General features: G+C 42.4%; 1 protein-coding gene across 1 annotated transcript in view; it reads right to left on the bottom strand.

Moving 5' to 3' along the window:
- Positions 1 to 121: 121 nt before the first annotated feature.
- ENOX2 (ecto-NOX disulfide-thiol exchanger 2) overlaps positions 122 to 17,030 on the bottom strand; it is a 102,598-nt gene continuing 85,689 nt past the window's right edge. Inside the window, exons 9-13 of the mRNA XM_042782944.1 lie at positions 11,102 to 11,283; positions 8,444 to 8,551; positions 4,798 to 4,906; positions 1,763 to 1,848; positions 122 to 253 (exon numbers count right to left, since the gene is read on the bottom strand). Coding sequence (XP_042638878.1) covers positions 122 to 253; positions 1,763 to 1,848; positions 4,798 to 4,906; positions 8,444 to 8,551; positions 11,102 to 11,283 — 617 coding nt within the window. The remainder of the gene's footprint in view (positions 254 to 1,762; positions 1,849 to 4,797; positions 4,907 to 8,443; positions 8,552 to 11,101; positions 11,284 to 17,030) is intronic.

The following is a 17,030-nucleotide window of genomic DNA, read 5'->3' as shown; positions in this document are numbered from 1 at the left end:
TATCTCAGGAATGAATTGATCAAGTAATCTCTACTTGAAAACCATTGAAAATACAAATCATGTTCTAAGCCTGTCCGACACATATTTATTTCCAGGATCCCAAGTTGTTAAGCGAAGGGATTCAGGTCAGTTTCAAGCCCTCAAAGCCACAGAATTTCCACCTCTTCTCCAGGCTGGCTCCAACTCCGGTCATTTCTTGCTTGAAGGTATGCTGGAGCCTGCCCATGAGGGACTCCACGTCACTGGTGCAGATCTGTGGGCCAGAGAGGAAGGACAGCTCCCTTCAAGACCAGCTCCACTCGCCTAATCTGTGGCTGCTTTCCTAGCGTGGCCCACTTGGGACTGCTGAAGTGTATGTATGTGTGTGCTGGGGGGTAGTTTAGCGTCCTCTCCCCTAGCACGTTGTGTATGCATTGGGAGAGCCGCTACCAGACAACAGCATCCCTTTGTTGTGACCACCAGCCACAGTCCACTGGGCTTTCTACTGGAAAGAGCTGGTGCCAGTCGTATAGAGAGGCTCCGATGTGTAGCCAGCTGACTGACAGCTGTTCAGTGCTGGAAATGCTCTGTGAGGCCCAGTGAAGCGGCAGAGCTTTGGGGGAGGGGCAGAGAGCAGACGTGGCTGCCATGAGAGCAGAATTCTTCACCCACACATTGGTTTACAGAAGAAAAGTGACAGAAATGGGGACTGCTCTGTGGTCCTCCTCCTGTGCATTATCTCCTGCTCCTCCCCCGACAACACTGCCACCAAAACCGAAAGAGACAAACCTGCAGACCCCTCGAGGGCTTGTTTCAGTGGGCATCTTTACCGCAGTAACAACCTTCCTAACTGTGAACCTGGGCACCAGGGCCCGCCTGAGAAGGAGGATGTACCAGCACACCGACAGCCTGGTCAGAGCAGTAAGATAGGGGCCTGTGCCTTTGTAAGAGGATATATGCTTACATGGGTTTACCCTTTGGACATTCAGCTATCATGAATCTGTATTTCTATGGCACTTCTCAAAGGGGCCAGAGCCTGTGAAATGTTGAGTATGACCCATGAACAGGTTTAACTGAATGCTGCTTCTGAAAAACTCTATCATGAGTTTACTCATTCTGAGGGGTCAAGAGTCCCTGAGACCTCCAAGAGGCAGCCTTGACTTCTTATGGAATTAGTACTTCCCCTTGCTCCAGATGCCCTGTGAGTTGCCGTGAGGACAGTGTCCAGGAAAGGAAATGGCTCAGGAGCTCAGCTGCGAGCATGTAGTCAGCCTGGCTTACAGGGGACCTCAGCTTCTTCCTCTGCCCTGTGTCATAGAGAATGGCAGTGATGATGATGAGGCTGGGGAAGGTGACTGAAACAAGGCTGCCAGTTTCGAAAATTAACATGGCGAGAGGCCCAGGATAAAAGTTTGGTGAGAAAGCTGATGGTAGTTAATTTGCAGCTTATATGTAAAATTAAGAGAAAGGAGGAAAATTCTTCTAAGATGTACTGTGAAAGTAGGGTAGCCAGCTCATCCTGATTCACTCAGGACTTCCCCAGCTTTGGCACCAAAAGTCCCAAGTCCCAGGAAACCCCTCAGTCCTGGGCAAGCCAAGATGATGGTCACTGGTCACCATACTTTCAAGCAAGCTCTACGCTGAATCCCAGTAAGAGAGTAGGCGAGGGACTTTCCTTCAAGCAAGAATGAATGAATAAATTACTGTGCTTGAGGAGAGTAAGGTCACCTGTTTGCAAGGAACCCTGCGTCCCCTTGCATCCGCATCACAGATCTCCACATACCTTATTGTCAAGACGGTGTAAGTAGGAACAGATGTATTCAATGCTTGCTCCAAATGGGTGAACATGAAGGAATGTGGAGATAATTCCTATAGAGACAATACCATGGAGGTTACACTTGAGCATTGTATTCCTGGAGAGCCCCTGTGCCAGTGAACAGGAGTAGCGAAACTTACATGTCCAATGTACTATGTATAGGGCGTTATTCCAAGTTTATATATTTCACTCATTTAATTGTTCCAACCCAATGAGGTGGGTATCACCATCCCCATTGTACAGATGAGGACACTGAGGCACAGAAAGTTTAAGCAACTTGCCCAAGGTCATACAGCTGGTAAGTAGCAGAGCTGGAATCTGAACCCAGACAACGTGGCTCTAGTAGGAGCCAGTAGGGTGACCGTGCTCTCAACCACCACACAAAAAGCTGGCATTTCAGGAGTCCCTTGCACCATTCCTGAGGGCTGAAGACCGTGTGAGTTCTAGAATATTACTATGGATTCGCTCTGAATGTAGATCATGCTGAGGATCCGCAGCTCCTCCACACGGTCTTTAAATTGGACGTCAGCCTCTTATGCATTAATAATGCCTTACTGTTGTGGCAAATGTCCAAATCATGTACTTTGCCTGATTAACCCAGTGCTTCTCACAAGAGAATCGGCTGATTGTATTTGGGTTTATTCTGTGAGTAGCTCTGTAAAGTAAAGCCAAACATTTCATTTACGGCTGACTCCATTGGTAACTAGAATTTTGTGCTTAAAGCCCGGAATCTCTTCAAGGCACAGACTTATTATAGCAGTTTACAGGCTCTACGAATGTGCTTATTTCCACTCAGCATAAGTCTGGGGTGATTGGCAGCTGTTTGCACTGTCTTGATTATTCTGGCCAACAGGTTAATTGCTCTAGTACTTCTTTCTTTGGCAACAGCTGGAAAACAAATTGTTCACAAGTCTCGTATTTCTTTCTTTACATTTTTTGAATTTACTCCCTTTCATAAGATCTTAGGTACATCAAATAGACCCTGAATTGAGTTTGCTGAAAACTGCCAGAATAAAACTGCCAATAAAAGCTAAATTTGATTTGGTTTATAAACTACAGCTTGTCTGTCTCTTTAAGAGGCTGACAAAGAAGGGCACAAATTTAAATTGCAGCTTGAAGTTCAAATCAGTTCTTTTGGACAATTCTTCCAAATATTAGAGAGCAAGGGAGTGAGGGGAGGCCAAGGGGAAACTGATAGTGGGGTTCAACATCCATCCCAAATGAATGCTGTTACTTATCCCAGTACCAGTTGCTATCAAGTCGATTCCGAGTCACGGCGACCCCACGCATTTCAGAGCAGACGTGTGCTCCGCAGAGCTTTCATGGCCGTAACCTTTCAGCACATAACCACCACCAGCACCACCTTTCAGCAGTACATGACCAGGCCTTTCCTCCTCCTCTTCTTTTTTTTTTTTTTTAATTAAGCTTTTGATTGTGATTTGGGTGAAAGTTTACAGAACAAGTTGATTATCCATTCAATAGTTCCTACATTCTGTTTTGTGACATTGCAACCTTCACAATGTAGCAGCACTCTTTCCACTTCCTCCCTGTGGTTACCGTTTCCATTGGTCCTTCTCTCCTGCCCCTTCCTGCCTTCTGAGCTTTATCCCTGGGCAAAGGCTGCCTTTTGCATCTTGTGTGGTTGATTGCGCTAAGGAGGGCTTCCATCCCTGTGGGTGTCGTTCACCTCACAGGCCTGTCTGCTGGTTGGCTGAAAGATAAGCCATGGGAGTGAGCTCAGCTCCATGTCAGGGCTGACTAAAGGCCACAGTCTTGGGGGTTCTACCATCCAGGCCTTTCTTCTAAGGTTCCTCTTGGTGGGTTTGAACTACCAACCTTTGGTTAGTAGCTGAGTCCGTAACTTTCGCACCACCCAGAGACTCCACTATTACTTAAAACCAAAAAACCAAACTCACTGCCATCAAGTCGATTCTGACTCATAGCGACCCCTCCTTGGGTTTCTGAGGCGGTATCTCTATGGAAGTAGATTGGCCACGCCACCAGAGCACCACTTCATTCTCAAATGACTAGGTAAATTGAATGTCTCTACACTGATTCCAGGAGGCCCGGTGGCACGATGGTTAAGTGCCTGGCTGCTAACCAAAAGGTCAGTGGTTCAAACCCACCAGCCGCTCCACAGGAGAAAGATGTGGCAGTCTGCTTTTGTGAAGATTTGTAGCCTTGGAGACCCTAAGGGGCAGTTCTATTCTTCCCTATTGGATCGCTGTGAGTTGGAACTGGCCCAGCGGCAGTGGAGCCACTGTGCAACCCTTCCGACCCTCCTTTTCGGTGTTGGTCCTCCCCCATTAACTTAAACTCACTACCCCCTAAATTCCCTTTCCACCTGTCAACGTGATTCCATACAGATAGTTCTTGAAAGAGTATCATGCTCAAGGCAGACCTTTTTGACTGGTGAAGCTGAACTGGCGTTTGGTTGTATGAAGACTCCAGGGGGGTATTGTTGATAGAAGGCTGGAATGAGTAAATTTTTATAAAACAAGAACAGTTCTAGCATTTATCTCACCAGAGCCCACCAGTGTTCAATACACCACAAACAGCCTCGAGTCATCTGCCAGGAACCTGGAAAAACTCAGGAAAAACATGCTGTCTCTAGGTGCTTCCCACCAAACGGTGTGCACTAACCCTGTGAGTGGGAGTGAGAGGGCTAAGCTATCCTTGCATAGAGATCAAAAAACCAAACAAAAAACAAAAACAGCTGCCAAGTGTTTCTCCAGCTGACCCCTCACTTAGCATAGTGCTTGTGGCGACATGCTTGATGTGGCAGAGGCCACAGGGAGCTTGGAGAGGTTGGGTCAGGGCTGGGAGCTGCTGGGACCATTTTTAGTGAAATATGTACTTGTTCTTACCTTGTTGTCTTCAGGACTCTGGGTCTTTGTACTGTCATACTTCATAAATGCTTGCCATGTCTTATTAATCTTAGGTAGCCCCTTCCCTTCCGCTGCTGAATCCTACACATTGTACATGTATGTTAGTTTCCTTACCCACTAGCAGTGCTTCACGTTCAGATTTGATAGGACTGCTGTTCATGGTCTTCTCAAGAGGGTAGTCGCTATCCTGGTTTGATGCAGACAGTCGGGAAGCACAGCTTTCCTGTGGAAATAATGTGCTTTAGGGGTGAGGAAGATGGGGCAATCTACTTCTGTACTGATACTGCCTCGGAAACCCAAGGAGGGGTCACTGTGAGTTGGGGCCGACTCGACGGCACATAACAACAACAACAACAACAGAGGTGAGTTCACCTTACTTGGTCACAGACTTGGCTTAAATTAACTACACAACAGATAACTTCTTCACATAGGCCCGTAAAAACCATACTGTCTAATTTTGATTATTGAGAGAGAGGGAAACAGCATAAATTACAAAAGAATCACAGATAGACACATTTAGACATCATTTTCAGAGTTTTTTCCCCCCCCGCTTTTATTACTCCTGATGCAACCTTTATTATGTACTACTAGATGTCAGGCCTGTTAGGTATATATTACCTCCATTCTACAGATGAGAAAACTGAGGTTCAGATAAATTAGGTGGACTGCTGAAGCTCACGTTGCTACGGAATAGTGAGGAGAGCCAGGATTTCATCCCAGGTTATCCACTGTTAAAAGGATCATTCTTTTTTTTAATTTCAGGTTTACACTCTGCTAAAGGTAAGTCCCACATCTCGATGGAGTTCACCACTGAACTAAAAATTAGAGTTAGTGTCTATTGGCTAGCAGCTACCTCTTCCATTTCCCTGATAAGGACTTTGTCAGTTAGGATAGTCGTAAGTTTACAGTAAGAAATAACCATGACCCAAAATATCATCATTTAGTGGCTTTCTTGGTTGTTGAACGTTTTTCTCTCTCTGTGAGCACAGCAGGTAGGTTTCACAAAAGATATTCAGTGAAATCTATGACCAGCAATGAAACTGAAAAGTACCTCCCGATTTTTCATGAATCTTTCTCTCTCTGGGCATAGAGAATATCTTTTCTGTATTAGAAATGTGAAAGAAGCACCTTCAGAAGGAAGAATAAAAGATAGCACTGCTTCAGTTTCAATGCTGTTGTAAAGAAAATGCTGAGGAAATGCTCCCTGGGGGGGCAGATCGTGGCTGACTCAGACGTTTTGTCATTTCTTCCCTTCCATAAGCCCTCAGCAGGGACAGGAGTCCTTCTGTTTTCTTTAAAGATGCCTTCAAAGCTTGCAGGATGCTGGTCCTGAACAAAACAGATGGTCTAGGCTGCAAGACATGTTGTTTTGTGGATTTACAGGCTTCCTGGCTCTAGTCAGATGGGAACCCATTCTTGATGACCTACTCAATCTTTGGCCTTTAGATTCCAATCCAGGCAGTAACCATTATGCCAAGTTTGATTTAAACTACTGCATATTTCTAAGCCACAGGCCTCACAGCTGCTTCCACACCTCCTTAAAAACATTAAATGATCCAGGAAGCTATTTCTTACATGTGAGAGTTGAACAGACTGGTGTTGATGTAAGATATGAAAACATTCTGAGGAGTTTTAGCCATCTTGAATAGAAATGCAGTCTTTCTGAAACCTACCTTCAATTTTATTCTAGTTGGCATTTAAAAAATTAGAAGGGGGATGCTTATCACCTTGAATTCTATTAGCAGATTCAAAGCGCTAGTTCTTGCAGCAGTGAGAGAGACATAAGTCACATTGTTATAGTGGAGAACACTGACATTAACTCACACTATGGTTTACTGTCAGGAAACCCAAACAAAAACAAAAATGCTACCTCCTCACAAAAACTTACTGCTTTCCTTTCAACCTGGAATTGTTCTGGCAGTCTAAAGTGATGGTACTTTGCTTCCTAACCTAACTGTGTCAGGTCAAAATATTTGGTCACAAATCAGTTTCCAGAGCAGATCAGTTTATAATGAACTGCCATGACTGTCTCAGAAAGAAACTTTGCTTTAAAACAACAGGAAGGAACATATTCTGACTCACATTTTCTTGTGATCAGTTGGATCACTTTGCCTGTCCTCTTTAGCTGACACTTCATGGTATATTCAATTTCAGAATGGGAAGCAGTTAGACTTATGCACAAAATGGCAAGTTTCTTCTATGCCATTAGACCTCTTAAAATGATTTAAAAAACAAAAAACCAGAAAGCTGCTTACACTAAAAATGTCTTTAAGTCAATTTGTACTGTCAGTGCTAGAGAGTGAGTCGCAGCCTAATGTCACTGAACATAGTAACTCCATGTCTCTCTATGGTGGTCTGGCTGCACCCTCCATTCATGCAGGAAGCCAAGCAGAGCTCTGGAGTAGCCCTGGGACATTTCAGAGGCTCGGATGGTATGAGGAAAGTCCTGATAAGTAGAGCAGCTTCGGCACTTCTCAGTTAAATGCTCGATAAATTAATTTCTCTGGGATTGTGCTCATTTCTTTAATAGCACCCACAAAACTGGAAAGTGAGTTGGTTTTATGAAGTGGAAGACTTAAAAATATATTGCAAGTGGACTCCAGAAGAAAACACTTCCAATCATTTGTTTCACTGATAGCAGGGTTGCCAGCAGCTCTCTGGGGGAAGTCACTGTGCTGGCAGACAGGCCTGGGGTCCATCTGCAGTGCATCTTCCTGAGCTGAGCACAGAGGGTAAAGCACTGGTTCTCGTGGGACCACAGCACTGTTGATTTCTGGCTCTTGATCCACGCTCCTAATCTTCTCTTCCTTCCAGAGACATTAAAATCAGGCAGTTTTGGTCCATGGTTAAGTTCCGGTTATCTTTGCTGGAGGATAACTTCTGTTGAATGTTCAGGCACAATGGAGATGGGAGTTATGATAAGGAGACACTCATCAGTGGCCCTTACATACCTGAAGTAGACCGGGCACCTGATTTATGGCTGCGACACGTTAATCTATCCGGATGTTAGCAGGCTCTCGCAGAGGTCTTCGCTGACAGTTCTTATTGCTGTAGATAATAACAGCTTGCGGCTGGCAAGGTCCCATCTTGCTCTGCTGCCATTACCTAGCTTTAGAATACTGGGCCTTTGCCTCCTTGTTTGCTTTTTATGGTTTCTCACCTTTCGATGTTGGCTATTACTCTCACCTGCAGCTGCTCATTATCGCATTAGATGAAGTGTCGGAAAAGAAATGTCAATGCTGTCATTGCACTTGTGTTTTTCCTTTTCATGAAATGCTTAATTAAAGGTACATTGTGTCACATGAGCTTTTGATGTTGCTGTTTACTCGATAAGAGAAGACTGAGGGCTGGTTATTGTTGATTCCCATTCAAAGAGGCGCCACATGACAGAGCAGAAACTGCCCCAGAGGGTTTTCTTGGCTGGAATCTTTACAGGAGCAGATGGCCAGGGCTTTCTCCTACAGAGTGGCTGGGTGGGTTTGAAGTGCCAGCCTTTTGGTTAGAAGCCGAGTGCTTAATCATTGTGTCACCAGGGCTCTTTGTTTCTTATTCAGTGAAAAGTGTGTTCTCCAGAACCCTCAGAAACGCCAAGGACTCATACCTAAAAGCAGAGTGCTTGATACAAGATTTACCCTGGAGAGCGGCTTTTATCCCGGTTCAACCAAGCATTCAACATTGATACCTACTGTGGTAACATTTTTGTTGTCTTTGAAAAGGGGAGGAGGAGACAAGGGGTATGGTTCAGTTAAGACTCATGTACCTTTTCTTTGAGATCTTCCAACATTTTTTCCACCTGCAACTTGTCATCTTTGACTTTTTCAAGTTCAGCTTCTTTTCTTTTGTATTCATCTTGGACTTTAAGTAGATGCTACAAGAAAGACACAATCAAGTCACCAATGAAGGGGCTACAGTTCACTTTAAAATCTTGGTTAAGGCTAGGTACCAGGCCGCCCTCCTGCCTTCCCCAGTACATACAATCATTTCTCCATGCAGAGATGCCGGAAGAAAGCCAAGATACTTTTCAGCTAAAGTTATTTTATCTGACTCTTAGGAACTTCCTTTGAACTTATTAAAATTTTAAAAAGGATCTGAGAAACTAATTGATCCAGTCACTTAACTTCTTCCTTATTTTGGCCAGGGACAGAGTGGGGTGCAGTTAATACTATGCGGGCAATATCTTGATTGCTGGTAGGAGTTAATTTAATGTTGTAAAGCACTGTTGCGAACAGCCATTTACCAAATGAAGTTCCATTTCTGTGAGGAAAGTACTAAAGAATCCAAATTTCACATGCTAGTTTCTTTATCTGTAGGCAGGGAGCTGGAGTCATCATTATTAGTAATTATAACAAATACTATTTATTGAACATCTAATATGTGGCAAGCATTGTACTAAGGGTTTTATATACATGATCACATTTCAGCCTCACAATAAACATATGAGGTACCACTATCCCTGAGACTTAGACAGGCGAGGAGCTTGCTGAGGGCCATTCACGTAAGTGACAAAGCTGGGATTTAAACCCAGGTTGGACCACAGAACCCATGCGCATACCACCATATCTTTTTGAAACAAGACAGGAGAAATTTTATCACCATTCCAATAAAAAGTAATCAAAATGAGTGAAATTAAGTCTTCATAAGATAGAGGCCTAATTGTCAGTTAGGTCTTTATAGTGATGAAACAAAAACAAACAAAAAAGCCCACCACTTTCAAATTCCATTTACATATCAAAACTATTCTTACATGGAATGGTTTTAAAATCAAGGTGAGAGGGGGGAGGAAAAAAACCTAAAAAAATAAACAAACGTTTCCAAAGTCTTCTCTCCAGAGGCTTAGAAAAGACCACTGGAAGGGCTAAAAAACATGGTACAATGTACACTGTCAAAGTTGTCTGAAGTACAGTAAAGAAGGTACTTTTTTTTTCCTGGTGGAAGGATCTCTGACATAATTTACATGTTCTAGTTAAACTCATGGTGGCAGTGAAAGGAAGGCAAGCATTTCTTCACACGTTTTGCTAACAGGAAAGGTGAAACATTAATGTGATACTATTTGTCACATAGGAAGACAACAATGGCAGAGGCGATAGGAATATGGGGCCTCTAGTGCCAAGAGAGACTCCCTGTTCATAATAGCAATTTCTAACCAACAGACTAGCTTTTCCCTAGATAATACCAAGGGGCACAGTTAAAAATTCTTCCACAGTTTAAGGTTTAAGGAAAATGGCTGGTACCAGGGCATGACAGAAGTAGCCAGTACTCTCACTGCAAAACACTACTCCTTTATTATATAGTGAGAGCAGATGCTGGCATCTTCTAAACTGTGGGCTTGCAGTGCTGATGGTTATATAAAACTTCTAAAGATTGTACATCTACTGCAAAATGTTGTATCTGCATGCAAGTGTAGTAGGATGTACTTATTTGCTTTACTTTTTTTTTATTGTGATTTGGGTGAAAGTTCACAGAGCAAATTCACTTTCCATACAGCAGTTCACATACACTTTTTCTCATGACATTGACCACAATTCACCACAATGCAACAGCTCCCCTCTCACTTCCTCCCCATAGTTACCTCTTCCTTGTGTCCATTCCTCCATGCACTCCTGCCCCCTGAGCTGTCTCCCTGTGCATAAGCAGCCCTTCTTTCTCCCATGATTGTTCTCTCCAAGGAGTGTATCTACCTCAGGTAAATGTTCAACTCCTATGCCCGTCTTTTGTTTGGCTGGAAGCCACAGGTGTGTGTTCAATTCCAGACCTGAAAGGCAGCTAGGGGCCATAGTCTCAGTGGTTCCACCAGGATCTATCAGACCAGCAAACCTGTTCCCCCCCTTTTTTTTCCAAAATGATTTTTTTGCTTTACTTTTTATACTTGGAATTATGTGCAGGAAAACTAATCCATACAAATGACTGTGAAAAGAAAATAAAAGCAAATTTGTATTATGTACCCAAAGCACTGGTACTTGGAAAATCCATACAACCCCTGCTTCCACCCAATCATGAGTAGGATTCCTATCATTCCTTCTAAAATGCTGTATTATTCAGAATTATATGGACTGGATACTTATTTACCAGCACTTTTTCATATCTAAGTAACTGAAGTTTTTCATAAGGACCCTAAGGCCCTGTCCAGATTCTGAAGTACCTTCTGAAGCATGTAAGTGAGATTATGTTCAGTGTGGTTTCAATGTTAAGTGTTTTTTACTGAATGCTTATTCTTTGAAAATTGGTGATCTATTGCTTTCTCCACATTAACCAGAATATTTCATTGACCATGCCACATAGTCCCTTCCTCAGCCGTGCCAGACAACAGAATGTTGAGAAGAATGAGAGGTTTGCTGTTCTATCTTCGTTCAGGGGACCTTTTTACAGGTGTGGCACTGGGCCATCCTCCCCAAAGCTCAGGAAATGAAAATGCCTTTACCTGTTGCATGCCTTGAAGGGCTTGTTGCAGGAGTTTCAGCTGCTGTTCCTTGTTTGGGTCATCTTCTCTGAGGGCTTTGCCTTGTTCTTGCTTGAGCAGTTCTACCTCATTCCGATAGGCATCCAGCTGCCAGCGAAGGCTGTCATTTTCTTCCTTCAGAGCTTCTGCCTGTGATACTAAAGCTAAATAATCAATGTAAAATAGTGAAAAAAAAAATATCCAGATTCCTTTGTGGTTCACTTCAGTAGCATGAAAAGCTGATATTTTAAATTAAAATATGCACATAACAACAACAACAACAACAAAAGCCTCTGGACAAGAAACTTTAAGTCTGAGTTGGCCATGGACGTGAGAGATGGATACAAAAGTACACGGACCCATTTTTATAAATGAACACAGGATTCTGACACATAAAAGTCCTCATCACGGTTCATATTCTCCACCCCAAATACAACTAAGAGATTTCCAGGTAACATTTATGACTTTTATTTGAAATGCAGCAAGTCCTGTAATGATAAATTTTAGGGCTAATTGTCTTGAATTAACAAATGCCTACACAATCACTTTGGTGGTAAAAAAAAAAAAAACCCACTGCCATCAAGTCAATTCCAACTCACAGCGACCCCCACTGGATTTCTGAGGAAGTAAAACTTTACGGAAGTAGATTGTCCCATCTTTTTTCTATGGAGTGGCTGGTGGGTTTGAACCACCAACCTTCTGGTTAGCAGTCAAATGCCTTAGGCGTTGCACCACCATTTTGCTGACAGCTCTATAGAATAGAGTTACAACCAGTGATCCAGAGGAAAGGGAAATGTAAAAGGGAAACCATACGGGGAAGTCTGTGTTAAATTTAATTATTTATGGTGATGGGCATGTTTTTTCAAGGTTAAAAAGTGATTTTAAAATATTTAATCAGAATATTTTTCAGTCATTCAGCAAACATGTTTCAGGTTTCTTAGTATGGTAAAGAAATTATAAGATCTCTAGTATTACACAACAAATTAATGGAAATGTCTGGTTTATTCCTTTTTTGATTACTAACAGAACATAAAGCACAGAAAACAGACATTATCAAAATGGATCAAAATTACAAATATGTATAATAAATGATGATGTAAAACTGCTGAACAGAAGATTCCAAAGGGTAGCAAAAAAAAAGTAAACTGTTATAATGAAATGTACAAATACATGGAGCTAGAAAACCAAAAGGGAAGAACATGCTAGGCATTCCTCAAGCTGAAAGAACTGAAGAAAAATTCAAGCCTCAAGTTGCAATATCGAAGGATTCTACTGGCAAGATATTGAACAACGCAGGATGCATCAAAAGAAGATGGGAGGAATACACAGAGTCACTGTACCAAAAAGAACTAGTTGATATTCAACCATTTCAGGAGGCAGCATATGATCAAGAACTAATGGTATTAAAGGAAGAAGTCCAAGCTGCGCTGAAGACAAGGCTCCAGGAATTGATGGAATACCCATTGAGATGTTTCAACAAATGAACGCAAAACTGAAAGTGCTCACCTGTTTATGCCAAGAAATGTGGAAGACAGCTATCTGGCCAACCAACTGGAAGAGATCCAAATTTGTGCCCATTCCAAAGAAAGGTGACACAATAGAATGCAGAAATCATTGAACAGTACCATTGATACCACATGCAATTAAAATTTTGCTGAAAATAATTCAAAAATGGTTGTAAGAGTACATCAACATGGAACTGCCAGAAATTTCAGTTGGATTCAGAAGAGGACATGAAACTAGGGATGTCATTGCTGATGTTAGATGATTCTTGGCTAAAAGCAGAGAATACCAGAAAGATGTTTACCTATGTATTTTTGACTGTACAAAGGCATCAGATTGTATGGATCATAACAAATTATGGATAACATTGCAAAGAATGGGAATTTCAGAACAGTTCATTGTGCTCATGAGAAACTGTCCATAGGGCAAGAGGCAGTCATTCAAACAGAACAAGAACATGGTTCAAAATTAGGAAAAGTGTGTGTCAGAGTCATATCCTTTTGACATACTTATTCAATATTTGTGCTGAACAAATAATCTGAGAAGCTGGACTATATTGAAGAAGGCAGCACCAGGATTGGAGGAACACTCATTAATAACCTGTGATATGCAGATGACACAACCTTGCTTGCTGAAAGGAAAGAGGACTTGAAGCCCTGTGTGATGAAGATCAAAGACTATAACCATCAGTATGGATTAAACCTCAACATAAAGAAAACAAAAATCCTCACAATTGGACCAATAGCAACATCATGATAAATGGAGAAAAGATTGAAGTTGCCAAGGATTTTATTTTCCTTGGGTCCACAATCAACACCCATGGAAGCAGCAGTCAAACTATGTATTGCACTGGGCAAATCTGCTGCAAAAGACCTCATTAAAGTGTTAAGGAGCAAAGATGTTACTTTGAACACTGAAATATGCCTGACCCATTCAATGTGAAAGCTGGACAATGAATAAGGAAGACAGAAGAACTGATGCATTTGAATTATGTTGTTGGCAAAGAATACTGAATAAACCATGCACTGCCAGAAGAACCAACAAATCTGTCTTGGAAGAAGAAGAGCCTGAATACTCCTTAGAAGTGAGCATGGCAAGACTGTCTCTGGTACTTTGGTCATATTATGAGGAGGGGCCAGTCCCTGGAGGAGGATGTCATGCGTGGTAAAGCAGAGGGTCAGCAGAAAAGAGGAGGAGTCCCAACACGATGGGTCGGCACAGCGGCTGCAAAATGAGCTCAAGCACAGCAAGGAGTATGAGGCTGGCACAGGGTCAGGCAGGTTCTGTTCCACTGTCCGCGGGGTCACTACGCATTGGAACCGACTCAGTGGCACCTAACAACAACATACTAATGTAGAAGAAAGTTAAAAGGCAATTTGGCAAAGGTGTAAATTCTCTCAGCTTAGTTACAGGGTGGGATTCTGAGGGGAAGAAGGGCAAAGTGAAGGAAATGAAATAATCGAGGTTATTAGCTTATCTATAAATGGCAGAATGGGAGCTCTGGTGGCGTAGTGCCTAACCAGAAGGCTGGCGGTTCAAACCCACCAGCCACTCCTCAAAAGGAAAGTTGGGCAATCTATTTCCCTAGTGATACTGTCTCAGAAACCCAAGGAGGGATTGCTATGAGTCGGATCTGACTTGATGGCAGTGCATTTGGGTTTTTGTTTTGTTTTAAATGGCAGAAGAAGAGTTTTCCAAAGAGACTTTTGAGGATAAGATTCATCCTGTACATGATGAATGGAAAGAAGTGATTTTCAAAGATGAAATATACAGAAGAGAGCCATATTCCAAAGGTTGAAACAAACATTCCTTACTCTAAAAAGTAATCTGCCTCTAGGGAGGTGTTGGGTCTAACTCAATACCCTGAACATGAAAGTTTCTCTAAAACTATCAGGTACTGATGTGATTAGGTTGTCTATGTAAAGCAGCGTGGCAATGCTAAAGGAAGGGTTCTGATGAGGAGTATCCTCTGGTAGTGTTGAGACGTTTTCTCAATGTCCCTATTTTCCTCTCTGGATGGTCATGCAATTAGTCTGAAATGGCAATTTTAAACTTCCCATTTTAGTTTAAGAAAATTACAAAAGGTCTTTGGCATGACACATTCAATTTTATGCTTGGTTTTATTAGTGATTTGAATTCTTGCTGTAATCACACAGCTTTTGTGTCTTTGAGGAGAAAGCCTTTATGCAAGAGACTTGGATTCCCACCACTCCAAATAATCCCTATCCTTACTATCTCTCTCTGCTGCTGGGATACTTCCCATCAGACACACAGTTGTCCCCACCAATCACATACTAAAGAAAATGCTGTAAGTGAAGGAGATGATTGTATATAGGAAACTGTGTGGCAAAGTGACCATTAACTATCTGCCCAGCAGAGGAAGAAATATTTGGTTTACTTGCTGGGTCAGTACCAAGGACACATCTTGAGCTGGGAGGTCTGCTGAACAGCACACAGGTTACTTGGTAAACTGAGTGACTCCCACAGATGGTGGTGGTTGTTGTTGTTATGTGCCGTCGAGTCGGACCCGACTCATAGTGACCCCTCCTTGGGTTTCCAAGGCAGTATCACTACGGAAGTAGATTGCCCAACCTTCCTTCCGAGGAGTTATTTATTTCTGCTTTGGTTTGCATGTTTGTTCTCTGGGAGTCTACACTGCTCCATCCAAAATAGTGATACTTCATTTACACCCTCTTGTTTCTTCTTTTAACACAGGCCAGTAATTATGCTCATATTACACAAGTCACGTGGAGATATGTGGAGGAGAAAAGGGCAGAGACCTAGCAGACTAGTTAGAGGGGGGTTCTCCAGTTTAAATGTGAAAATATTTTCTCTGTGAGAAAATGAAGGAGAGGCTCCTTCTCTTCTGGGCGAAAGGGCATGCTGATGAGCAGAGACAGATCCCTGCAGCCAAGTGGGAGCAGAAAATAATTTCCTCAGTTTGGACCTGTCACTAAGTGAAAGAAAATGTGATCTCCCATAATGCTACAGAGGGGAACTTACCTACAAAATGTATTTCACACTCTCTGAAATGAGGGTTTTTGTCATTTTAATGAGGACACCAGGTCTTTACCTTCACAGACTTAATATTAATTGGGCCCATTTCTGAAGTTGGAGTTCTCTGTACATTGCGAGAACACTGAAAAGTTCAATATTACCTTTTAATAATATGTTTGAGCAGGTGAATGAATCCATCAGTCCTGGTATTAAAGAGCACAGTACAGTGAATGTATTCATATGCTGCCATCATTAGTTCTAAGCTTCTCCTTTTGTGACTATTTCCTATGTGGGAAGAATGTTTCTCTTTATGGAGATTGCTCCTCAGATCTGAAGGCTGCCGGTTCATCATGACAATATGAAATATGAAGGCAGCTGTGAATGCCTCCTTTTAGAAGAGCCACTCAGAGCAAAATCCCAGACAAGCTTTTATACAACAAAAGATCAAAAAGGATTTTGTGCCTAGGTTTCGTCAGTGGTATAAAGGTAACAAAAAAGTTAATGAAAGTAAATTCAGGAAGTAAGCCACCCTTACAAAGTTGTATTTATAGAATATGCTATATTAAAAAAAAAATTGGTCTCTCCCTGTATGGAGCAAAGAAGAGTGAAGAAAATCAAAGACACATGGAAACAATTAGTCCAAAGGACTAATGGAACATGGAACCACAGATTCCATGACTCTGAGACCAGAAGAACTAGATAGTGCCCAGCTACCACTATCAACTGCACTGAGAGGGATCATATTAGAAGGCCTTGGACAGAGTAGGAGAAAAATGTGGAACAAAACTCAAAATCATAAAAAAGACTGAACTTACTGGTCAGATAGACACTGTTGGAATCCCTGAGACTATGACCCTTAGTCACACTTTGGTCCTGGAACAGAACTCACCCCCACCCCATGGCTCAATTTTCAGCCAAACAATAGATAGGTCTAGAAGGTGAACAACAACACTAGGAGATGTGCACCCCTTAGAACAATCAGCCATTCAAGATCAAAAGGGCAACATTTGCTCAAGGATAAAGTTCAGAAGGCAGGAAGGGTTAGGAGAGAAGGAAAAATGGAAATGAGAAACACAGGGAGGAGGTGGGAAGAGTAATGTTACATTGTGGGGATTACAATCAATGACATGAAACAAAATGTGTATGAATTGTTGAATAGAAAACCGATTTGCTCTGTAAACCTTTACCCAAATCACAATAAAAAGTTAAAAAAAATTACACACACACACACACACACATATGAGCTCTGGTAGCATAGTGCCTAAGGCACTTGACTGCTAACCAGAAGGCTGGCGGTTCAAACCCACCAGCCAATCCTTGGAAGGAAGATGGGGCAATCTATTTCCTTAGAGATATTGCCTTGGAAACCCAAGGAGGGGTCACTATGAGTCGGGTCCTACTCAATGGCACA

This window comes from Orycteropus afer, unplaced genomic scaffold, assembly GCF_000298275.1.
Source record: "Orycteropus afer afer isolate SDZICR_OR568_19922 unplaced genomic scaffold, OryAfe1.0 scaffold00538, whole genome shotgun sequence".
NCBI classification, from domain to species: Eukaryota; Metazoa; Chordata; class Mammalia; order Tubulidentata; family Orycteropodidae; genus Orycteropus; species Orycteropus afer.
Note: the sequence above shows the minus strand (reverse complement) of the source record. Positions and strands in the feature narration are given on the sequence as shown.